This window comes from Silurus aristotelis (genome assembly GCF_946808225.1).
Source record: "Silurus aristotelis genome assembly, chromosome: 9".
NCBI classification, from domain to species: domain Eukaryota; kingdom Metazoa; phylum Chordata; class Actinopteri; order Siluriformes; family Siluridae; genus Silurus; species Silurus aristotelis.
In genome coordinates, this window is record NC_139582.1 from 24,795,039 (window position 1) to 24,822,869 (window position 27,831).

Below are 27,831 nucleotides of genomic sequence, written 5' to 3' on the forward strand. Positions count from 1 at the left end.
GACATTACTTGTGTACCTTATGTAACTTTAAGCTGAACAAAAAGCTATCATAATAAAGAAGAAGAATTATCTCTGCAAAAATGTTTATCAATGAAATAGAACGTGAAAGTGAAAACAGATCCACATCTGAAGTATTGTGTAATAATCTATTGTGTTTTAACATTCATATATAAACCCGAGAGTAACTTCTTTTTCAAGTCACCCAGAACCGTGGTCAGAGTACCAGTAAAGAACAGGGTGTGTTCACTCCCAAATCGAGCTCATGGTGATGTAAATCATTATTGCATCATCCTTGCACGTATTTGAAGGACATGTAGGTAGGGTAAAGCTACAGAGATGCCATATAATGTCATTATGCGGCTATTCCTTTCATAATAAGAAACAACCAGGCATTATTATTGCATTATATTGTCTTGTGCATAATCAGGTTGGTACACCCTTCATAGGAAAAATCAACCATGAATGACTTGTATGCCTTTTTTTTTCATAACTGTGATGTACAAACCCGTTTCCAAAAAAGTTGGGACACTGTACAAATTGTGTATAAAAACAGAAAGCAATAATGTGGAAGTTAAAAATTTCAATATTTTATTCACAATACAACATCGATGACATATCAAATGTTTAAACTGGGAAAAAAATGCATCATTTTATAGGGAAAAATAATTTGAATTTAAATTTCATGGTATCAACACATCTCAAAAAAGTTGGGACAAGGCCATGTTTACCACTGTGTGGCATCCCCTCTTCTTTTTATAACAGTCTGCAAACGTCTGGGGACTGAGGAGACAAGTTGCTCAAGTTTAGGAATAGGAATGTTGTCCCATTCTTGTCTAATACAGGCTTCTAGTTGCTCAACTGTCTTAGGTCTTCTCTGTCGCATCTTCTCTTTATGATGCGCCAAATGTTTTCTATGGGTGAAAGATCTGGACTGCAGGCTGGCCATTTCAGTACCCGGATCCTTCTTCTACTCAGCCATGATGTTGTAATTGATGCAGTATGTGGTCTGGCATTGTCATGTTGGAAAATGCAAGGTCTTCCCTGAAAGAGACGACGTCTGGATGGGAGCATATATTGTTCTAGAACTTGGATATACCTTTCAGCATTGATGGTGCCTTTCCAGATGTGTAAGCTGCCCATGCCACACGCACTCATGCAACCCCATACCATCAGAGATGCACGCTTCTGAACTGAGCGCTGATAACAACTTGGGTTGTCCTTGTCCTCTTTAGTCCGGATGACATGGCGTCCCAGTTTTCCAAAAAAAACCTTCAAATTTTGATTCGTCTGACCACAGAACAGTTTTCCACTTTGCCACAGTCCATTTTAAAATGAGCCTTTGCCCAGAGAAAACGCCTGCGCTTCTGCATCATGTTTAGATACGGCTTCTTTTTTGACCTATAGAGTTTTAGCTGGCGACGGCGAATGGCACAGTGGATTGTGTTTACTGACAATGTTTTCTGAAAGTATTCCTGAGCCCATGTTGTGATTTCCATTACAGTAGCATTCCTGTATGTGATGCAGTGCCGTCTAAGGCCCGAAGATCACGGGCATCCAGTATAGTTTTTCGGCCTGACCCATACGCACACAGATTGTTCCAGTTTCTCTGAATCTTTGGATGATATTATGCACTATAGATGATGATGATAACTTCAAACTCTTTGCAATTTTTCTCTGAGAAACTCCTTTCTGATATTGCTACACTATTTTTTGCTGCAGCATTGGGGGAATTGGTGATCTATATTAAGTTGTAATCTTGCGTACCAGTGTAGATTTATTTATTGCTAGAGACTCAAAGCACTTTTGTATGTCGCTCTGGATAAGGGCGTCTGCTAAATGCCGCAAATGTAAATGTAAATGATTCTCTGCGCATCTTGACTGAGAGACACTGCCACACTTAGAGGCTCTTTTTATATTCAATCATGTTGCCAATTGACCTAATAAGTTGCAAATTGGTCCTCCAGCTGTTCCTTATATGTACATTTAACTTTTCCGGCCTCTTATTGCTACCTGTCCCAACTTTTTTTGGAATGTGTGGAATGTGTAGCTCATATGAAATTGAAAATGAGCCAATATTTTGCATGACATTTGAAAATGTCTCACTTTCAACATTTGATATTTTATCTATATTCTATTTTAAATAAAATATAAGTTACATTACACATACCAACCCACACTACACTATACCAACCCACATTACACTACACTAACCAACACCACACTACACAGCACTGTACTCTAGTATAGTACTGTACACTACACTATACACAGTACTGTACACTACACTATATCATACCAACCCAAACTACACTAACCCACACCACCACATTACACTATACTACAGTACAGTACACTAAACTACACTATACCAACCCATATTACACTACACTAACCCACACCACCACACTACACTATACTACAGTACAGTACAGTACTGTACACTACACTATACTAACCCACATTACACAACACTAACCCACATCACACCACCAAACTACACTATACTACAGTACAGTACTGTACATTACACTATACTAACCCACATTACACAACACTAACCCACATCATACCACCAAACTACACTATACTACAGTACAGTACTGTACACTACACTATAGTAACCCACATTACACAACACTAACCCACATCACACCACCAAACTACACTATACTACAGTACTGTACACTACACTATATTAACCCACATTACACAACACTAACCCACATCACACCACCAAACTACACTATACTACAGTACAGTACAGTACTGTACACTACACTATATCAAACCACATTACACTACACTAACCCACACTACACCACCACACTACACTATACTACAGTACACTATACCAAACCACATTACACCACCACACTACATTATAGTACACTACTGTACATCCTACACCACACAACACTACAGTGCAGTACTGTACACTACACTATGCTACACAACACCCCACTATACTATACCAACCCACACTACACTAACCCACACTAAAATATTACACAATACTACACTACACTAAGCCACATCACACCACACTACACAATACTACACTATACTACAGTAAATAACACTACAGTATACTATAATTTGCCATACCACACTACACTACACCACACTTACACCACACCAGTGGTAGACGAGTAAAAGTCGTACAAACGTATTTGCCTTCAAATGTACTTAAGTGTCCAAAGTACTATGATTCATTATGGCTATACTGTTCCTGTTATCATTTTTGTCACAAGAATCTTCCTCAGTTTATGTAAACAAATCCTAATGTTACTCTTAGCACACCAATCTATTAATGGAATTATATTAATGAGTCAAACACTGATTGATTATTATATGCCCCAAACCTTCTTTTTAATTACTTCAAAAAATCACTACACAGATTATTTTTCTCAAAATGTGTATTTTTGTGCTAAGTAGATAAAACCAAGTGGCACTCAAAACCCTAATTGGTGGCTTGCTGTGTGCTTGACCAGTTAATTTTGTGTCCACTCATAAATAAAAAGGAATGACTGATTTCACAAAATGTAGTTGAGTAAAAAGTAAGATATTTAACTTTTAAATGAAGTGAAATTAAAGTAAACGTCTCCCCAATTGGAAATACTTTAGTAAAGTACAGATAAGCAAAAAAATACTTAAGTACAGTAACTAATTACATTTACTTACCCTATATTACACTACACTACACTATCCCACATTAAACTACACTACACTACACTATCCCACATTAAACTACACCACACCACACTATTCTAACCAACACTAAACTACACCACACTACACTATGCTTACCCACACTAAACTTTACCACACTTACACTACACTACCCTATATTTCACTACACTTCACTAACCCACACTGAACTATACCACACAACACTATGCTAACCCACACTAAACTACACAATACTTACACTACACTACACTATATTTCACTACACTACACTAACCCACACCGAACTGTACCACACAACACTATGCTAACCCGCACTAAACTACACAATACTTACACTACACTACACTATATTTCACTAACCCACACTAAACTACACAATACTTAAACTCCACTAACCCACACTGAACTATACCACACAACACTATGCTAACCCACACTAAACTACACAATACTTACACTACACTACCCTATATTTCACTAACCCACACAACACTATGCTAACCCACACTAAACTACACAATACTTACACTACACTACCCTATATTTCACTAACCCACACAACACTATGCTAACCCACACTAAACTACACAATACTTAAACTCCACTAACCCACACTGAACTATACCACACAACACTATGCTAATCCACACTAAACTACACAATACTTACACTACACTATATTTCACTAACCCACACAACACTATGCTAACCCACACTAAACTACACAATACTTAAACTCCACTAACCCACACTGAACTATACCACACAACACTATGCTAACCCACACTAAACTACACAATACTTACACTACACTACCCTATATTTCACTAACCCACACAACACTATGCTAACCCACACTAAACTACACAATACTTAAACTCCACTAACCCACACTTAACTATACCACACAACACTATGCTAACCCACAATAAACTACACAATACTTGCACTACACTAACCCACACTTAACTTTACCACACCATACTATGCTAACCAACACTAAACTATACCACACTACACAATGCTAACCCACACTAAACTACAACATACTTACACTACCCTATATTTCACTACACTACACTAACCCACACTGAACTATACCACACAACACTATGCTAACCCACAATAAACTACACAATACTTGCACTACACTAACCCACACTTAACTTTACCACACCATACTATGCTAACCAACACTAAACTATACCACACTACACAATGCTAACCCACACTAAACTACAACATACTTACACTACCGTATATTTCACTACACTACACTAACCCACACTGAACTATACCACACAACACTATGCTAACCCGCACTAAACTACACAATACTTACACTACACTACCCTATATTTCACTACACTACACTAACCCACACTGAACTGTACCACACAACACTATGCTAACCCGCACTAAACTACACAATACTTGCACTACACTACCCTATATTTCACTACACTACACTAACCCACACTGAACTATACCACACAACACTATGCTAACCCGCACTAAACTACACAATACTTACACTACACTACCCTATATTTCACTACACTACACTAACCCACACTGAACTGTACCACACAACACTATGCTAACCCGCACTAAACTACACAATACTTGCACTACACTACCCTATATTTCACTACACTACACTAACCCACACTGAACTATACCACACAACACTATGCTAACCCACACTAAACTACACAATACTTACACTACACTACACTAATCCACACTTAACTTTACCACACCACACCATGCTAACCAACACTACACTACACCCCCACTACACAACACTAAATTACACTACACTCCCCTACACTACACTAAACCACACTACACTCCCCTACACTACACTAAACTAAACCACACTACACTCCCCTACACTACTCTACACAAGAAACTAACCCACACAACACTACACTACACTACACTCTCTACTACACTAAACTAAACTAACCCATACTACACTACACTAAAGTAAAACACACTACACTACACTAACCCACACTCCTCTACACTACACTAAACCACACTACAATACACTCTCTACTACACTAAACTAAACTAACCCATACTACACTACACTAAAGTAAAACACACTATACTACACTCCCCTACACTAAACTAAACCACACTACACTACACCCCCACTACACAACACTAAATCACACTACACTACACCCCCACTACACAACACTAAATCACACTACACTCCCCTACACTACACTAAACCACACTACACTCCCCTACACTACACTAAACCACACTACACTCCACTCCCCTACACTACTCTACACTAAAAGAAACTAACCCACACAACACTACACTCCCCTACACTAAACCACACTACACTACAGTCTCTACTACACTAAACTAAACTAACCCATACTACACTACACTAAAGTAAAACACACTACACTACACTAACCCACACTCCTCTACACTACACTAAACCACACTACACTCTCTACTACACTAAACTAAACTAACCCATACTACACTACACTAAAGTAAAACACACTACACTAACCCACACTCCTCTACACTACACTAAACCACACTACACTACACCCCCACTACACAACACTAAACTAAACCACACTACACTACACTTCCCTACACTAAACTAAACTAAACCACACTACACTTCCCTACACTAAACTACACTTAACTAAACCACACTACACTACACTCCCCTACACTACTCTACACTACAAGAAACTAACCCACACAACACTACACTCCCCTACACTAAACCACACTACACTAGACTCTCTACTACACTAAACCAAACTAACCCATACTACACTACACTAAAGTAAAACACACTACACTACACCACACTACACTACACCACACTACACTACACCACACTACACTAACCCACACTCCCCTGCACTACACTACACTACACTCCCCTACACTAAACTAACCCACACTACACTACACTACACTACACTACACTACACTACACTACACTACACTCCTCTACACTACACTACAGTACACACCACAGCACACTAAACCACACTCCCCTACACTACACAAACCCACACTCCCCTACACTAAAGTAAAACACATTACACTTACCCACACACCTCTACACTACACTACACCACAATAACCCACACTCCCCTACACTACACTAACCCACCCTCCCCTACACTACACTAACCCACACTCCTCTACACTACACTAAAGTAAAACACACTACACTTACCCACACTCCTCTACACTACACCACACTACACTAAACCACACTCCCCTACACTACACTAACCCACACTCCCCTACACTACACTAAAGTAAAACACACTACACTTACCCACACTCCTCTACACTACACTACACCACACTACACTAACCCACACTCCCCTACACTACACTAAAGTAAAACACACTACACTTACCCACACTCCACTCCACCACACCACAATACACTAAACCACACTTCCCTACACTACACTACACTAAAGTAAAACACACTACACGTACCCACACTCCACTCCACTCCACCACACCACACTACACTAAACCACACTCCCCTACACTACACTAAACCACACTCGCCTACACTACACTAACTTACACTCCCCTACACTACACTACACTAAAGTAAAACACACTACACTTACCCACACTCCTCTACACTACACTACACCACACCACACCACAGCAAACCAAACCACACTCCCCTACACTACACTAAAGTAAAACACACTACACTTACCCACACTCCACTCCACTACACCACACCACATTACACTAAACCACACTCCCCTACACTACACTTACCCACACTCCCTTACACTACACTAACCCACACTCCCCTACACTACACTAACCCACACTCCCCTACACTACACTACAGTAAAACACACTACACTTACCCACACTCCTCTACACTACACTAACCCACACTCCCCTACACTACACTAACCCACACTCCCCTACACTACACTAACCTACACTCCCCCACACCACACTACACTACACTAAAGTAAAACACACTACACTTACCCACACTCCTCTACACTACACCACACCACACTACCCCACACTCCCCTACACTACACTAACCCACACTCCCCTACACTACACTACACTACAGTACAGTAAAACACACTACACTTATCCACACTCCTCTACACTACACTACACCACACCACACTACACTAACCCACACTTCCCTACACTACACTAACCCACACTCCCCTACACTACACTACACTAAAGTAAAACACACTACACTTACCCACACTCCTCTACACTACACCACACCACACTACCCCACACTCCCCTACACTACACTAACCCACACTCCCCTACACTACACTACACTACAGTACAGTAAAACACACTACACTTACCCACACTCCTCTACACTACACTACACCACACCACACTACACTAACCCACACTTCCCTACACTACACTAACCCACACTCCCCTACACTACACTACACTAAAGTAAAACACACTACATTTACCCACACTCCTCTACACTACACTACACCACACCACACTACACCCCACCACACCACACTAACCCACACTCCCCTACACTACACTAACCCACACTCCCATACACTACACTAACCCACACTCCCCTACACTACACTAACCCACACTCCCCTACACTACACTACACTAAAGTAAAACACACTACACTTACCCACACTCCTCTACACTACACTACACCACACCACACCACACTAACCCACACTCCCCTACACTACACTAACCCACACTCCCCTACACTACACTAACCCACACTCCCCTACACTACACTAACCCACACTCCCCTACACTACACTAAACCACACTCCCCTACACCACACTACACTACACTAAAGTAAAACACACTACACTTACCCACACTCCTCTACACTACACCACACCACACTACCCCACACTCCCCTACACTACACTAACCCACACTCCCCTACACTACACTACACTATAGTACAGTAAAACACACTACACTTACCCACACTCCTCTACACTACACTACACCACACCACACTACACTAACCCACACTTCCCTACACTACACTAACCCACACTCCCCTACACTACACTACACTAAAGTAAAACACACTACATTTACCCACACTCCTCTACACTACACTACACCACACCACACTACACCCCACCACACCACACTAACCCACACTCCCCTACACTACACTAACCCACACTCCCATACACTACACTAACCCACACTCCCCTACACTACACTAACCCACACTCCCCTACACTACACTACACTAAAGTAAAACACACCACACTTACCCACACTCCTCTACACTACACTACACCACACCACACCACACTAACCCACACTCCCCTACACTACACTAACCCACACTCCCCTACACTACACTAACCCACACTCCCCTACACTACACTAAACCACACTCCCCTACACTACACTAAAGTAAAACACACTACACTTACCCACACTCCACTCCACTACACCACACCACATTACACTAAACCACACTCCCCTACACTACACTTACCCACACTCCCTTACACTACACTAACCCACACTCCCCTACACTACACTAACCCACACTCCCCTACACTACACTACAGTAAAACACACTACACTTACCCACACTCCTCTACACTACACTAACCCACACTCCCCTACACTACACTAACCCACACTCCCCTACACTACACTAACCTACACTCCCCTACACCACACTACACTACACTAAAGTAAAACACACTACACTTACCCACACTCCTCTACACTACACCACACCACACTACCCCACACTCCCCTACACTACACTAACCCACACTCCCCTACACTACACTACACTACAGTACAGTAAAACACACTACACTTATCCACACTCCTCTACACTACACTACACCACACCACACTACACTAACCCACACTTCCCTACACTACACTAACCCACACTCCCCTACACTACACTACACTAAAGTAAAACACACTACACTTACCCACACTCCTCTACACTACACCACACCACACTACCCCACACTCCCCTACACTACACTAACCCACACTCCCCTACACTACACTACACTACAGTACAGTAAAACACACTACACTTATCCACACTCCTCTACACTACACTACACCACACCACACTACACTAACCCACACTTCCCTACACTACACTAACCCACACTCCCCTACACTACACTACACTAAAGTAAAACACACTACACTTACCCACACTCCTCTACACTACACCACACCACACTACCCCACACTCCCCTACACTACACTAACCCACACTCCCCTACACTACACTACACTACAGTACAGTAAAACACACTACACTTACCCACACTCCTCTACACTACACTACACCACACCACACTACACTAACCCACACTTCCCTACACTACACTACACTAAAGTAAAACACACTACATTTACCCACACTCCTCTACACTACACTACACCACACCACACTACACTAACCCACACTTCCCTACACTACACTACACTAAAGTAAAACACACTACACTTACCCACACTCCTCTACACTACACTACACCACACCACACTACACTAACCCACACTCCCCTACACTACACTACACTAAAGTAAAACACACTACATTTACCCACACTCCTCTACACTACACTACACCACACCACACTACACCCCACCACACCACACTAACCCACACTCCCCTACACTACACTAACCCACACTCCCATACACTACACTAACCCACACTCCCCTACACTACACTAACCCACACTCCCCTACACTAAAGTAAAACACACTACACTTACCCACACTCCTCTACACTACACTACACCACACCACACCACACTAACCCACACTCCCCTACACTACACTAACCCACACTCCCCTACACTACACTAACCCACACTCCCCTACACTACACTAACCCACACTCCCCTACACTACACTAAACCACACTCCCCTACACCACACTACACTACACTAAAGTAAAACACACTACACTTACCCACACTCCTCTACACTACACCACACCACACTACCCCACACTCCCCTACACTACACTAACCCACACTCCCCTACACTACACTACACTATAGTACAGTAAAACACACTACACTTACCCACACTCCTCTACACTACACTACACCACACCACACTACACTAACCCACACTTCCCTACACTACACTAACCCACACTCCCCTACACTACACTACACTAAAGTAAAACACACTACATTTACCCACACTCCTCTACACTACACTACACCACACCACACTACACCCCACCACACCACACTAACCCACACTCCCCTACACTACACTAACCCACACTCCCATACACTACACTAACCCACACTCCCCTACACTACACTAACCCACACTCCCCTACACTACACTACACTAAAGTAAAACACACTACACTTACCCACACTCCTCTACACTACACTACACTACACCACACCACACCACACTAACCCACACTCCCCTACACTACACTAACCCACACTCCCCTACACTACACTAAACCACACTCCCCTACACTACACTAAAGTAAAACACACTACACTTACCCACACTCCTCTACACTACACCACACCACACCACACCACACTACACTACACTAAACCACACTCCCCTACACTACACTAAACCACACTCCCCTACACTACACTAAAGTAAAACACACTACACTTACCCACACTCCTCTACACTACACTACACTACACCACACTCCCCTACACTACAGTAAACCACACTCCCCTACACTACACTAACCCACACTCCCCTACACTACACTAACCCACACTCCCCTACACTACACGACACCACACTACACTACACTAAACCACACTCCCCTACACTACACTAAACCACACTCCCCTACACTACACTAAAGTAAAACACACTACACTTACCCACACTCCTCTACACTACACTACACTACACCACACTCCCCTACACTACACTAACCCACACTCCCCTACACTACACTAACCCACACTCCCCTACACTACACTAACTTACACTCCCCTACACTACACGACACTACACTACACTACACTAAAGTAAAACACACTACACTTACCCACACTCCTCTACACTACACTACACCACACTCCCCTACACTACACTAACCCACACTCCCCTACACTACACTAACCCACACTCCCCTACACTACACTAACCCACACTCCCCTACACTACACTACACGACACTACACTACACTACACTACACTACACTACACTACACTAAAGTAAAACACACTACACTTACCCACACTCCCCTACACTAAACTAAACTAAACTAAACTAAACTAAACTAAACTAAACTAAACCAAACTAAACTAAACTAAACTACTCTTCTCCAAATCAAACTACAAACACAGGCGGAGAGAGAATTGTTGAAGTGAATTTACACAGAGCACAGCTTAATCCAATCAGATTGCTCCCCTTATGTAAAACTCCGCTGAGGTTTGCGTGCGCGCACAGCGCCCTCTCGCGGTCCCGCGTTTCGCTCACTTCAATGGCGTCCTTTTACTACGCTTTTTTTTTTGACGGGGATTTCCTGAGGAAGTCGGAGGGGGCTTTCCAGTTACTCGAATTGACATCAACAGCGCACAAGGCTTGAGCGCTGGTGGATTTTTTAGCTTCTCCACGGGCCAAATTGCGCACTTTTTCTTCTCCAAACTGGACATCCGACCATGAAAAGGTTTGGTGTCTCGGTGGCGGCTGCCTGTGCGAAAGCCAACGAGGACGGATTTTTCTGTGAATTGTAGCCGCTGGAAACCTTCACGGCGTCTGGGAGCGTTCATGAAGTGGACAAGCCACCGAGGCTCCGGCTGTTACATTGTTCAGAGGCGAAAACCAGTGTTGCAATATCGGACGACGTCCATAACTGATTCATGTAAGTGCTTGAACCCAAATGTTGTGGTTTGGAAGTCCAGCTAGCTTTCCACGTTTAGCGAGGGCACGAGAAGCGTGGCTTAGTTAGCAACAACCTGTGTCAAGGCAAGCCCAAAGCAGCCATGGGCTCATTTAACCACAAAGCTATGTGGCTAGCACCCAAAAGTTGCCTCTTTGGGACAGGCCTTTCTAGCTAAATATTTTAAGAAGAGATAATCTATGAAAAGTCATTTTCGAGGAATGATTAAAGAAATAGAACAAATAGCCTCAAACCCTGCTCTGAAGTGGTGCCTTCAGTCAGCCATCAGCTCAATACATATTTGGGCTGTCTGTGTTTCCTGGCTCATAGATGACAAGTTTCTGCATCATCTATCACAGAACTAAACAATTTTTACTTTAACTACAAAACCCTGCTCCTTAAAAGATTGGCTTTTGCCAGAGATGGGTAGAGATCTCCTCCACCATCATTGTGGTCTCTTGTGTTTTTCTTTTTGACCTAGGAAAGTGTGGTTCAGGCTTGTAAGTTACTGATGGAAAAACCATGATGACACACACAGCCGAGTTTAACACACATGAATTTGAACAATTTGTGCTGAGGCATTGTCAGTCTTTGGGAGGATGCTGGGGTTTGCTTTTGATCACTCTTTCTCACTTCATAACCTGGGCCATTTGAATCTGACATCTGTCGAACTCTCGGAATAAACACGGTAAGGTCCCCTGTCATGCTTCAGCACACACACACTGTCTTTAGGGACTTGGTTTCAGCAAAGAAGCTGATTACTCGTATATATGTCCTGGCACGCTATATATATATATATACACACACATACATATGTATGCACTCTTTTACACTTATTAACTAATCATAATCATTTAACAACATGGAAATACAACTATTTCTTCCCGTTAAGAGTGTGTGTGTGTCAGTACCAAACTATCTCTTCCTCTGTTGAAAGGTCAGACGAGAATAGGCTGATATTCCCCTTTAGACTTTTGTTTCATTTTTGCTATGATTTCTCCAGCAGTGAAGGCATGTTCAAAGAAAACCTTTACCTGCACGCCATTCAGCCCTGAACTTACACTCTTGGTGGATTGGGTTACACACTTCACCGCCAGCTCTTTCTGGTGTTAAATTCTGGTGGACTTTGTTGGATGTGGCGCTTTGGGTGAGACAGCATAAATAGTCTCACTGCATTTTACTCTCTGTCTTTTTGAGGCAAGTTTCCTACTTTGTGTGTTCTGTTGTAGTCATGTGTGGGTCAATTCAAAGTCCTTCTAGTGCAGTTGTAGGAACAGATTTTTTCTTTTAAATATAAATGAACTGGAATTGAAATATAATTTGCTAAAGTGTCTGCGTTTTGATCTTTTTTAATGCAGGAAAGTTCATGAAAAATAGTGTTTGGGCTTACATACACTTTGTTCAGTTACTAGTGAGAGTCTATCATAGTGAGAGTAATTAGTTTGGTATAGTAGAATAATGAAGTAGTTTAGTTTAGTTTTAGCATATTGGGCTATGAGATTTGTCTGTCTCCAGCATGAATTGCACATGTACTGTTTTTTCGTGTGTGTGTGTGTGTGTGTGTGTGTTGTCAGCAGTGACTGCAGGGAATGAGCCAGCAAAGTGAAAACCCCCTTAAATATTCCTGGAAGCTCCTAGAGAACTACACATATTGGTCAGCCAATAATGCATTGCTTTCCCCAGGATGGTTTTGACTGTTAATTAATTTCTCTCTCATGTGATGATGCAGAATATGGGTTAAGGCTTAAATGTCCTACTTTTAGGGGCAGTACTTAACCATGCTTGATAGGCAAGTTTATATACATATATATATATATATATATATATATATATATATATATATATATATATATATATATATATATATTACTAAACAAGAGATGCAAATGTGAAGCAGACAGATGCAAAATCATGAATGAGTTTCTCAGTAACTTGGACACTTGAATGTATGGCAGATGTGATCATGTAGTTATAATAGTAACAGAATTGTGCATGTATATGTGTGTGAATATATATATATAATATTATATTATATTATAAAGAAAAAGAAAATGAGTGTGCATAAGAAAAACTATATTATATGACAATAGTTTAATTAGTCAAATCATTTAATTTAGCTCATATTTCTTTGTAATTTCCTAAGCTCTTTCAACAGATGATTAGGCATCTTCTTATGACACAGCAGACAGTTTTGAAGGCTTCGCTCACACTGCAGCTGTGCACTTGTGTGACAAGGTGTAACATGCATCAAACTTATGTAAAGGTTCTTGAGTTCATTCAACTAATAGTTTATGTGAATAAAAAAAATGCTGGGATTGTAAATTAAATATATAGTCATTTATCTAAATGAGCAAACGTCATAAATAAGATCACCTCTTTATTTTTATATATAATTTGCTGTGTATAATGAAAATTTTTAGAAACACATTTGCACTGTTTTTCTAAATGACAAAAGACATTTGTTAGGTTTTAATGTGTCATTAATCTTTATGACATATTTAAGATGTGCTGCAGGAATAATTTTGTCTTATTGCCACTATGTTTTTAAATCTCTGTCTCCCTTTCAAAATGATCACAACTGATCAATTACAGTTCGACAAAGGCTTCAGCGTATCTTGGTGATGGTCTGTTTTTCCTGTTCTTTAACATTTTTTGCAGAGCTGTGCTCATCTACTCTCACACAACTTGTGCTAAACATGAATTGAAAAAGTACTGGCGTGTTACTCCCAACAGCATAACTGTGGCAGTGTCTGTAGATGGTATTTTATGTTGGGCTGTGTGGCAATGCTGGGACCTTCCTCTGTGCTTGGTTTAGTGAGGTACTTAACTCCAAGGAGATATTATTAGTGCCTAAGAGGTATGCCTGTTATGAAGGGGTTTCCCAGGCTGTGAGCTGCTGGTCAGGAGTTCTTGATGTGGCAGTGCAAGGCCTGGAAAAAAAATGGAGCAAGACATGTTGGTAACTTCTCTGCCTGCCAAGTTATAAACATTTTTGAAGTAAATTTTGTGTGTGTGTGTGTGTGTGTGTGTGTGTGTGTGTGTGTGTGTGAGTGTGTGTGTGAGAAAGAGAGAAATGCTGATGTTCTATAGAGCTCAGCATAATCTAAAATCACACATCTTTGTATCCCAATGTATTAGTGACGGCCATATTACAGTCCACGCCTATAGGACATCAATACTTGGTACTTTTTGGTGTGTTTTTTTCTGCTTTGACATGTGACTCAGCTAATTACCATACCTTACCTGAATTTAATCCACAGAGATTAAAATACATTGGTGAAACTGAGAGAGGCACAGTGGCAGTTTTTGTCTCTGCTATCATTTCCTCTCATGCATAAACCTATTTGCTTACACCTGCTCAAAAAGGGAGTCCTCAATCTCAACAGTAGGAATATACTTTTCCCTGCATTTAATTCGTTAAGGGGATTAGTTGCTGGAATATCAAAATATATTGCTTAAATATTAAGGTAATGACTGAGCAGCTAAGGCACTGGGCTACTGATTTAAAGATTGTGAGAAATTTCAGCTATTTAACATTTGCTTATTGTTTCTGTTTTTATCTCCAGAAGTTTGTGTGCAGAAAATGTATATGGCATTTAAATTTGCATATCAATTTTAACCACAGTCACTGTTACAAAGCAGCGTTATAAATAATTTGGATGTAGATTCCTAATGAGCAAGACATGAAAACACTCTCTGAAACAATGAAACCCATTTCTTTTCTGGTACAGGCATTGAAACAATTTCAATTCAATTATACTTTGGATATTGTATATTTATATTCTTCTTCTTATTATTATTATTAAGATTAAGATTAAGATTAAGATTAAGATGAGGTGGCAAAACTTAGCCAAAGGACAGAAGTGCTGTGGAAATATTCTGCTTGATTTGTACGAACATCAAAAGAAAGAGAACAACAGAAGAAACAGTGGCTGCACTACATCAAATGTTTCAAACAAGTTATATCTGTAATAATGTGTCAATGTATTATTTAATATTTATGTAGCTCTGTTTTTTTTTTCGTGGTTTTTATGTTTTCAGTGAGAACTTGCCAAAGATTTGTTGACTTTTTCTGTCAGTGGTTTTGAAGAAGTTGCATGCACCTTCAGCTTTTTAGACCCCTCATCCATCTTTTATTTTTCTTTTGTTAAATCATGTGCTGTGAGAAAACATCCAGATTATATTTCAAATGATCCAACGATATACTCTGAATTCATTGGGTGTGAAGGCACTCCAAAACAAATACAATATGTCTGAATATAATTATGCAATCGAGAATTTTCTTGACACTGTGTCTGGTTTTTGAATCAGATTCTGTAGTTTAGCTAAAATCTACTTTTTCACACCTGCCTTTTGGGCCAGTTCCATCTGATTTGGTCTTATTGTGGTGCAGGAATGCAGTTTCTCTTCCTTTCTTTCCTTTCATATGGCTTCAGGGTGTAATATAGTGGAGTACCATATTTGGGTTGTAAGGCTCTGGTGCTTTTTCAGCAGAACAAAATAGTTGCTCATTAATCAGACGTGTTGATCAGCGAGTGACTTTTTGTAAACTTTTCAGGTGCATGATATTTTTGGAACGTTCCCATATTTAAAGAGGTTGAAATCATCCCTAGGACTCAGAAACAGAATCCACAAGGCCTTCCATTAAAAAAATAGTGAACTACATACATTTCAAACTTTTATTTGCTTGCTGATCTGATTATCTATTACCTCTATGTTTTCTATGTATAAGCCTGTACAAGAGCCATGCCATATTCAGGGAGATAACATGTCCACTTGTCCCCTTTTGCAGGTCATGTCCTTGCCGCGCCGTGTGGACGGGCGGGAGCAGCCGATTGCTCTGCATCAGCAGCAGTCCTTACTCCCGCTTCGTGGTGGTTTTCAGGACAACTTCATCATGCCTCCTGAGCCTAAGTACTGCTGCGAGCACTGTCGCATGGTGCTGTGTAATCCTCGGCAGACCGAGTGCGGACACCGCTTCTGCGAGAGCTGCATTACCCAGCTGCTTGGGTTGGGACACTTCAAAATTTCTGTCATTACCACATTTATCAATATAATGTGCTTATTATTGTCAAGCTGATGACCTAATGCATTTTATGATCTGTTAAAAAATGGTAGAGAACGCAAAATGTGGCTTCCAACTGTTCCTAAATCTTTGAAATTCAGAATAACCCCTGCTCAGCCTTGAGCATTCTGTTCATGAAAATACAAATAGACTATTAGTGCTCTCCTCAAAGCACATTCAGCTGCTCTGTTATTTAATACATGCGGCAGTTTAAGATGCAGAAACCTTGAGTGTTTTAGAAGAGGCATAACCTGTTCACTCCCAGATTTGTAGTTGTTGTGTGGTAGGGGAACACCCACATCCTGTAGAGGGAATTTGTATTCAATAAATCAGGTTAAATATATGACTAGCACTTGGGTTTTGGGGTGTAATACCTATTATATCAGTCTAAATACATTACTTTTATTAACTGCAATGTAGAGTTTTATAATATTAATAGGAAATAAATCTCAACATCTAATATCTGTCCTGTCTTGTTATTTATTTAGAAAGAATTACAATTGGCTGCTTGCATCCATAGACAGCAGGGAGTCTGTCACTACCTGATTCACTACCCAATTTACGCCATGGTTACCTACCGTGTTTACAGAGGCTGCAATTATTTACAAAATAAAAAGCTCAGGAAAAAGCCCATTACCTGAATGTATTAAACATTGTCACTGTCATTGTCATATTTTTATTTTCGTAACGATTAAAATATTTATGTAGTATTCACATGACTGCTGAATTTGTTGTATACTTGAAATATATATTAAATGAAAATGTACAGCAACATGTCAGTTGAACACTCACTTTATATAAGAACATGTGCATCATGATTATGGCTACAGTGTAAAATGCCTTTCTTTTTACTTCTTTCAGTAAACTAAATCCAGTGTGCCCAGCTGATATGGAGCCATTATCTCAAGATAAAGTAAGCCCTCTCCCAGTATAGATCTATTACCAAAACTGCATATCTAACTGAAAGTAAAAAAGTCTGTGTGTGTAGGATGGGAGTAGTGTAACGCCCAACTCTTTTTATTTATTTTACAATTTTTTTATGCTCAGATATTTCGCGATGTTTGCTGTCATAAAGAGATTATGACATTGAAAGTCTTCTGCCGCAGTGCAAAAAACGGATGTAAAGAACAAATGAGTTTACAGCAGGTTACGGTGAGCTTGTTTGCAATTATTTCAGTTTTATGCATTCTAATAGCTTTATAACTTTTTTTTGTGCATTGTTTGTCCTTCTACATTTCAATGTCCATCTGCCTGTGTGACCAACAGGACCATTTGAACATGTGTGAGTACTTTGAGGTTCCCTGTCCGTTGTGTAAAGAGAAGATCATGAGGAAGGACATGCCTGAACACTTGAGCCGCAAATGCAAATACCGTGAGGCCACCTGTGAATTCTGCAAACACAAAATAGCCTTAACAGAGCTACAGGTACTTAGAACTATTTTATCAGAGATTTTTTATTTGCAGACTCACATTAAAGTGTAGTTCATTGATTTGTTAGTACTTCCTCTATGTTAAATATTTCCCCTCATCTGTGCCAAAAATGCCCCATGACGCTTTGGTTTCACATTAGTCCTGGGAACTTTGGGGGAATCTCCTGTACGACATTTAGAGAATGCTGGTCCTCGTGCTTTGTCAGAATTGTGGAAGTAGTTACTGTACATAAATGGGCTGTGGGAAGTCCTAGGAAGTCTAGGTGAAGCATTTTTGGTCTTATCTTATGATTAGAATGATAACTCTCTCTTTCCCTGGTTCTGTCATTCTGTTTCACTCCTTTAGAAACACAAAGAAACAGTATGTCCTGCAATTCCAGTAGCATGCCCTAATCATTGTTCAGCTCCATCCATTTTAAGAAGTGAGGTAAGAATTATGTCTGTCTAGTGATTTCTATCACCATTTTAAATAGCAGCATTTTACGGTAATTTTTACAGGGTTTTTTTTATTATTTCTTTTTTTTTATAGCTGTCCATACACCAGCAAGATTGTCCGAAGGCTCAAGTCACTTGTTCCTTCTTTCGTTTTGGCTGCACCTACAAGGTGATGACTTGTTTTGCTTATTTGGGACAGTAAAAGCAATTTTAGGTCTTCATTTTCTCTTAATTAATTTTAACTTCACTTAAATATGTAGTTAGTTGGTTAGCCTTGCTGCAGTTTCCTAATTAATAATAATTGATAGGCCTTTAGCGCTTGATGAGTGAATAACACAATATAGTAAGAGGGAATATATGTATTTATGTGTATGTAGATAAACACATGTATATTTAATTGCAGGGTCTAAACCAGGAATTGAGGGAGCATGAGTCAAGCTTTGCGTCAGAACACTTGCGACTAATGGTGGCCAGAAGCAACACCCTGGAGGCCAAGGTAGGGACGCGTTGCCATTTATACTGAACTGTATAGCAGTTGCATTTGTGTGGATTTAATGTGTAGTAACAGTTGGAGCATAATAGATGATACTATCACAATGACTCTTGTGCATGAACATTAATCTCTGGTATAAAATTATGAATAATTGCTTATGCAAAATTACATTTGGGCAGGTGTATGTGACACTAAAAAAATTTCAGAATGACACCAAGACAAAATTTTACCAAAATTTTCTCTGGAATCTCTCTAACAAATATTTGTTCGCAAAGGTGGAAGATGTCAAGAACGAGCTGCTGGAACGCTACAAGGTTCTCCCAGGTCTGAACAGTCGTATTACAGAAGTGGAAGAACAGTATAAAGAGATGAGAGAGAAATACCGGCAGGTGGAGCAAAAACTCTCCACTATGCAGGTAAGAAACATCATTTGCTTGCGTTGCACCGGTCACCTGATACTTGTTTACATATCATGCCTGAAGCGGGACTTTACCTTATATAGCTATGAACCCAGAATGGGTTTGAGATTCCATGAGTTTATGATGTTGACTATCCTGGCAAAGAAAACCCAGATTTAATCAAAAGTTTTAAATAGGTGTGACAGGTTGTTGATGGTTTTGACTTGAAACATTTTTTTTTCCTTTGCCATCTAAATTAGAAACAGCACTACAACTAATGATTAATCTGCTATGGACTGTTCTCTTACATTTTATTTGATCTTACAGTAATTTGTTTGCACTGCATTTTTATTACTTATTTTTTATTTATTTAAAATAGTAATGTATATGCTTATAATAAAGTGTTCATTGTTAACAAAGAGCTGATTAGTTAGTGGTTAGATTAGTAACTGATTAATTAGTGTAATTATTGGGATCTTCTAGAATTGATACTTCCCAGAAATATAATCTGTTCAATATATATATATATATATATATATATATATATATATATATATATATAATTTATATATTTTTTTTGTTTCTAAACAAATAACCATGGTTTTTATTAGTAGACATTGAAATTTCAGTGTGCCAAAAATTCTTATGTGCATGTAGAAGCTAATGAGTACACACTCCGAGAAGCTGCTGGAAGTGGAGATGGAGCTGAGGGAACTGCGGCCATTAAGGGCCATGCGTGAGGAAGTGGAAGCTCTCAGGGGGGCCGTGGAGAGCATGCGCTCTATGGTAGCATCACTTGACTCTGTCCGCACTGGTTCGGGTACCCACACGCTGAGTGAGTGTCATCTCTGTATTCCTCCTTCATGAACCATCTAACTGAACCGAACAACACATGCAAAAAAAACTTCCTCAAAGTTCATATTGTAGATGTATATTTCAGTTATTTTGTAAAAAAAGCTGTCAATCTGCAAAATTATTTATATTCAGGAATGTTCAAATTAGGCCTCCAAATAAACAGTACATGGACACATACAGCCTTGCCAGTACAGTGGAAATAAACCCATGCTTAGTACTGACTGCCTGGGGGGGAATTGTATTTGATTATTAACAATTACAGTGGTTTGAGTATTATTAATACTGTCCTGTACCAATTCTAGCCTCATTAGAGACGCAGCTGTCGCGGCATGACGAGCTGCTGAGTGTGCATGACATACGTTTGGCCGACATGGACCTTAAGCTGCAGGTGCTGGAGACGGCCAGCTTTAACGGAACTCTTATTTGGAAGATTTGTGACTATAAACGGCGCAAACAAGAGGCGGTGGCTTCTAAAACACTGTCGCTTTACAGCCAGCCCTTCTACACTGGCTATTTTGGCTACAAGATGTGTGCGCGTGTTTATTTGAACGGTGATGGTATGGGAAAGGGCACACACCTGTCACTCTTCTTCGTAGTGATGCGCGGTGAGTACGATGCACTGCTGCCATGGCCTTTCCGCCAAAAGGTGACACTCATGCTAATGGACCAAGGTCCTACACACAAGCACCTGGCTGATGCCTTCAAGCCTGACCCAAACAGCAGCAGCTTCCGGCGGCCCACAGGGGAAATGAATATTGCCTCAGGGTGTCCACTCTTTATCACCCAAACTGTGCTGGAAAATGGCAGCTACATCAAAGATGACACCATCTTCATCAAGGTCACAGTGGACACCTCAGACCTGCCTGACCCATGACACCTGGACACTTATCCCATTGGTCAGTACCACTGTCATTTTCATGTCACTGAAACTCAAATTGCTAAATATGTGAAATAAATGTTTTATTGGTCTGTGCCACATCCCTTAGAATGCCACTTTAGGTCCAAATTTAGGTTTGAACACTCCTGTAGGTCTGCACTAAAAAGAAACATAAATGCAACTGTAGCATAAATACAGGGGGATTCAGAAAAATTTTAACATCTATATGACACTAAAACATTGCAACACTGTCACACAAAGGGTTAGGTTACTATTTACAGACTGTAAAATTTAACTTCATTCCCATACCAAATAAAGCAGCAGTACTCTGAACAAAAGAAAACGGAAGAAAAGTGTTGCCAGTAAGTGATAACATTTTATTAAATCACACTGCATAATTTGAATCTGATAAAGGCCCACTGTGGTCTGACAATTCAGAAAATACGGCCTTTGGTCTGTGAAAGAATCTTTCCTTCCTAAATATCTGCTTTAGGAAATTTAAAGGGGAAGATTTTAAAGCTCATAATTAAGACTAGGTTATTAGTATAAAGTTAACCACAAACCTGTTGTCCTACTACATACTTGGTTACATTTAAAACTTTTTTTTTTTTTATTATTTAGACCCAACCCGTTCCCCATCACACGTAGAATTCATGAAAATTATACTTTTATCATTTAGAACTGAAAACTTCTAATTCTCAGATCATTCCCTGACAATTAACCAAAAATAGCATTTAAATGCAGTGTACACTTGGCTTAAATTTCTGTTATTCATTTGCAAGTGTTTTATCCAGTTTAGTTTTTATAGAATGATCTTTTTCTTTTTTGTTTGTTTTTTATAATTTTTTTATTGAAGTGATCTTTTTCAGCTCCCATCTCTACCGCTTTAGATTACATTTTTTATAACAGATTTTTCTGTCATGCCAGAGGGCCTGGTGCTCATCACGGATGTTACGAAGTCACAGGATTGGGAAAAACAGAGCAGGAACCGATGAGAAGAATCAACCAAACACAAGAGCGAGCTGAAAGTCTCAGGCTGGTACTCCTGAGACTGAGGCACAGATTCTTGAGGGACAGATTGCACTCTCCTTTGGATCATGACCAGAGTAGGAGAGGTCTCAGATAGCTACAGTGTTCAAGATGGAGCAGAAAGAGCAAAGGGTTTTCACATCAATTCAAACAAATTATGTCCTTGTCTGTGCTGGTAGAAATGAACAGAAAGGCAAAATAATGATAGTGATCATGATGCCAACCTGATGAGTTGCCTTTCACCCAGAAAAAAAATGTATAAGGGATCGTTTTTGTTCTCTGTAACTGACATTTTGATTTTTTCAAGAATTAAGAAATATTTCAATAAAAATGAACAATATTTCAATCCAATATAGCAAATAAATGGGCCTCATTTATCAATATTTTAGTAAAGTTAAAGTTTAGTAAATTAACCAAAACAAAATACAAATTCCTTTAGGTTTAGGTAAATGATTTGTACTCCAGGTCTTATGTTGATAAAAAGCTAGCTTGCTGCTTGCATTTAGTGATACCCATAAAACATATCAGCAGGGGATAATGATGAATAAAACGATGGCTTAATGATAAGAGTAACTCCAAAATTTTAGCAAAATTTGCTAAAATGGCCTAATATAAACACACACTAGCTCTTCCTCCCTTTATAGGGTGCTATTTCTTTTTATCCTAGCTGAAAAGCTGGTGTTATTGTTCATAATTTATGGATTGGTTTTTGAATTTATAGTCCGGTTTTCATTCAAGTCACATTCACATTTTTTTGTACATTTTCATGAACGTTTGTGTGTACTTGAAACTCATCCAGGAAGTGTTATTCAATTAAAAAATCTGTGAATTTTCATAAAAATGTGTGTATACTTGAAATAACAGCAATTTAAACTTGACAGTGTGATCTTTATATAAAATTATCAAATCTGAGTAACTCATTAGTCTACATCAGCTTTAGTTCATGTGCTTGGTGAGCTTCACATTAGCGAGTACTTGCACGTGAAAACAAATTTGCAACAGTAGCTTTTGTAGGATACAAAATCAAAAATCCAGTTCCAATTAACTGGATTTTGGTGAGTAGCAAATATATTATATAAATGCTCCGATGAACACTTAATGAATAGATTTGCTCATATCCAGCTTGATAAATGAGGCCCAAGTTAATATTTCAGGCTGTTGATCTGGAAGATAAGCTTTTACTTTCAGTGAAATTCAACTGTATCCAGTGATATATTGGTGGTTAAAAAGGCTAAAGAAATAAACGTTCAGTGTAGCGTGCTGAGTCATTCATATAGAGAAGAATGTGTATAGAATGTGTTGTGTGCACACGGTGGTAGAACTTTCTTTTTTGGTGTACTGGTATTGGATTGTATTGGACCTGTGCTGTAAAGCATGAAGAGAAAAGAAATGCAGGAAACACATAGGGGCGCAAAAAAAAAAAAAAAAAAAGGATGCATGTTAAATCAACAAAACCGAAATGCGTTTTATTTCCCAAATGTGTTTACTATTCTGACATTATTTTTTGTAATGTTAAATATTGATGGATGCTGTGCATCAGAATATATTGCTCTTTTTTTTAACACCGTTTGTAATACTAGCCAACAGCTATGCTGACAGAAACATTTACAGTTAACCAGATCACTTTTCAAAGAGAATATTTGCACAAGTATGTTTTTTGTATGTGTACTGCAAATGTATATGTATATGAATATAAAAAACACAAACATTTTACCATGATTTGTTGTCCTTTTTTAATTAAGAGCATTTTAAAGTCTCAATTTAATCCACAGGTTTGGGTGAAAATTTGCAGCTATCATTTTTTGTATGAAACAAATTAAAACACTCAGATAAAATAACTAAAATATCATAATGTTTTTCCGTAGGGAAAGCCGTACCACAACAGCATTTATCATCAATACTAACGGATCACTGTTGCACTAGTAGGCATGTTTAATGGTTCATTCATAAACTATATGGACAAAATTTTGTGTATGTAGAATCGTATGTACTTTTTAAATATCCCATTCCACAGTTAGTTCTCATTAGATGTTATAATAACCTTCACTCTTCTGAAAAGAGTGATTTTTAGAGTGTGCTTTTGGAGATTTGCCCCCATTCGAGCAAAAGAGTGTTAAAGTCAGGTGTTGATGTAGGTGAGGTGAGGAGGCCTGGGGTGCAGTTATTGTTCCAATTCATCCCAAAGGTGTTCAGTAGGGTTGAGTTCAGAGCTCTATAGTAGGCCACCATGTAAACCATATTTTCAAGGAGCTGCCTTTGTGCACAGTCACTGTCATGCAGGAACAAGATTATGCCACAAAATTAGGGTATTAGTTTGGGGAAGAACTACATATGGCTAAAAAAGATGCGTTCCAATACGTTTGCCCATAAACTGTACAATTTTTGACATTACTAATAAAATAATCTTTTGCTGAAATCCTAATGTCTTATTTTCTACTAAATATTTTTAATTCCACATATTTGCTGTCCACACATGAGATATATATTCTTATATATATATATATATATATATATATATATATATATATATATATATATATATATATATATATATGGTTGTTTTACTCCTTTTTGTGTCTTTCCACTTTTAGATGTAACATATTACATGAATATTTAATGCAGAGTTTTAAACTAAACTTTGAAATTGCGTTGCAAAACATATATTTCTAAACCTTCATCCACTTACGGTTTAGAAGATTCTTTTCATTTTTATTTCTATAGCACTTTTAACAATCAACACAAATAATGTGGTAATAAAGAATGAATATGAATGTTCTTTATAAGTGTAAGTTTGTCCTTTAAGATAAATAAAGCTGTTCAGGCTGAAAGAGATTTAATCTTGTGCTGGTAGATATTGGCATATTTGTTAATCTTCTCTTCTGCACACTTTATAACAGTATTCTTGGTTGCCAGTGTTTTCCAAAATATCATGAAGTTTTGACCTGGTTCTTTCTCTTAGGAACAGGTGAAACTTAGCCTCCCTGAAGCTTTTTTCTTTTTTTTTTTTTTTTTTTTTTTTTGCATGGATTCAGTTTTGATTAGTGATCTGGAAATCGAAGCTTTAAAAAAAAAAAACTGGTCAAAAGCTTGTTTTCTTTTACATCATTTTTCTTCATTGTATTTTTGTCCATATAATTAAAAGAGAATTTACTTTCTTTTTTACTTGAATGTTCATATATAAACTTTCTATAAAAATAAATACACATACATTTACAGCATATTTATCCAGAGCAATTTGCAATTATCTTATTTTTATCAATTATATTATGAGCAGTTGAATATTCAGGGCCTTGTTCAGGTGGTCAGCAGTGGCAGCTTGGTGGTGCTGGGATTTGAAATCACAACCTTCCAATCAGAAGGCCAACAGTTAAACCACTGAGTTACCACTTTCTTCATGTTTTGCAAGAAATTCTGCGAATATCCCAACATCTCAGGAGGCTTGTATCAGAGCAAAAGGTAAGCTTTTATACAACATCCGTAAAGCAGAAAGCGCAAGGGTCTTGCCCAAAGACCAAATTGCCCAGCAATGGCAGCTTGGTGGTGCTGGGGTTGAATTGAAACGCTGACCTTCTGATCAGTAACCCAGAGCATTAAATGTTAGGCCACTAATGATCAAAGGGTCTTTTAGTTTGGAGATACAACAAATCTATTTAAAGTGTTGGCACAATTCATGAAAAATTTTTCTGATTATTATATTACCAGATTATCAAGCGGTCAAATTAAGAGTTAGTGGTTTTCAGGAAAACAGCTACCAAAAGCGCTAATATAGAAATATAAAATGGATGTAGACATGGAAGTGTTAGACAGTACTGTAGTACAGGGGTCTCCACGCTTTCTCTGTGAGGGCCATATGCATGTACGTATCCTTTCTTTAATTGGGGGCCAGAGTGACTAGCAGTATTGTGGAGATTTTTATTATGATTTAAAATGTTTTTTTTATGCCTAATGCTAGGTTACTTTATTATTTTCTTATGCACTGTAGAGACAAATATTAGCATTATAGTTTCAAGAAAAAAAAATATCCAATCGAAAGAGCATTATTACTATCATTATAGTAATAATATTAATAATAATATTACTAATATATAATATATATATATATATATATATATATATATATATATATATATATATATATATATATATATATATATATATATATTCATTGCTATTGAAATTAAAACATTTTTTTGCTTATGCATATGGATGGTGGGTGAATCTAACAAATGTAAGCCTATGTTAACTATAGGTCGACCGATAGCTGGGTTGGATTGTACTTGCCAGTAACCGATAAATCAACCATTTCCAAAATTGATACTAGATAAAAAAAAAAAAAAAAAAAAAAAAAAAAAACCACAAAAAAACAGTACTAAATCATGAAAATGTGCTGAAGGAAATTAACCTGAATATATTAATTATAATTATAATTCTATAATTAATACATTACAAATAATAAATACAATATAGCACCTCACGTGTAAAAACAAACAGCACGTGGCGTCAGTGATTCGCCTCTAGAGGCCGCTCTCGTAATGACAGCGGACCGGAAGCCGTTCTATCTGTATGGATTTTTGCCGATAGTTATATTCATAACTAAGGGACATTTTATTCTTAAAGCCAAATTTTATTAT

At 38.8% G+C, this 27,831-nt stretch overlaps 1 protein-coding gene and 1 long non-coding RNA gene across 6 annotated transcripts; one reads left to right on the plus strand and one right to left on the minus strand.

Annotated features, from left to right (window-relative positions):
- Positions 1-5,492: 5,492 nt before the first annotated feature.
- Positions 5,493-6,515, minus strand: LOC310731013. Of its 4 annotated transcripts, none has more exons than XR_014535048.1 (3): positions 6,288-6,515; positions 5,775-5,855; positions 5,493-5,588 (listed from the first exon to the last, which is right to left on the minus strand). It is a non-coding gene; the product is annotated as an uncharacterized lncRNA (long non-coding RNA). The 4 variants fall into 4 exon arrangements; XR_014535049.1 differs by lacking the exon at positions 6,288-6,515 and adding an exon at positions 5,893-5,998 and having other exon boundaries at positions 5,493-5,578; XR_014535050.1 differs by lacking the exon at positions 6,288-6,515 and adding an exon at positions 5,893-5,998 and having other exon boundaries at positions 5,493-5,583.
- A 5,671-nt stretch (positions 6,516-12,186) lies between these two features.
- Positions 12,187-24,919, plus strand: traf3 (TNF receptor-associated factor 3). 2 transcript variants are annotated; one of them, XM_083550291.1, is made up of 12 exons: positions 12,187-12,600; positions 17,411-17,628; positions 18,545-18,596; positions 18,731-18,835; positions 18,950-19,108; positions 19,460-19,540; positions 19,643-19,717; positions 19,952-20,044; positions 20,317-20,457; positions 21,097-21,274; positions 21,597-22,190; positions 23,099-24,919. In XM_083550291.1, the coding sequence occupies exons 2-11, from the start codon at positions 17,414-17,416 to the stop codon at positions 22,166-22,168; spliced, it is 1,671 nt and encodes a 556-aa protein (XP_083406417.1). In that variant the 5' UTR covers positions 12,187-12,600; positions 17,411-17,413; the 3' UTR covers positions 22,169-22,190; positions 23,099-24,919. The 2 variants fall into 2 exon arrangements, with proteins under 2 accessions (XP_083406417.1, XP_083406418.1); XM_083550292.1 differs by having other exon boundaries at positions 12,188-13,306.
- The last annotated feature ends 2,912 nt before the right edge of the window (positions 24,920-27,831 follow it).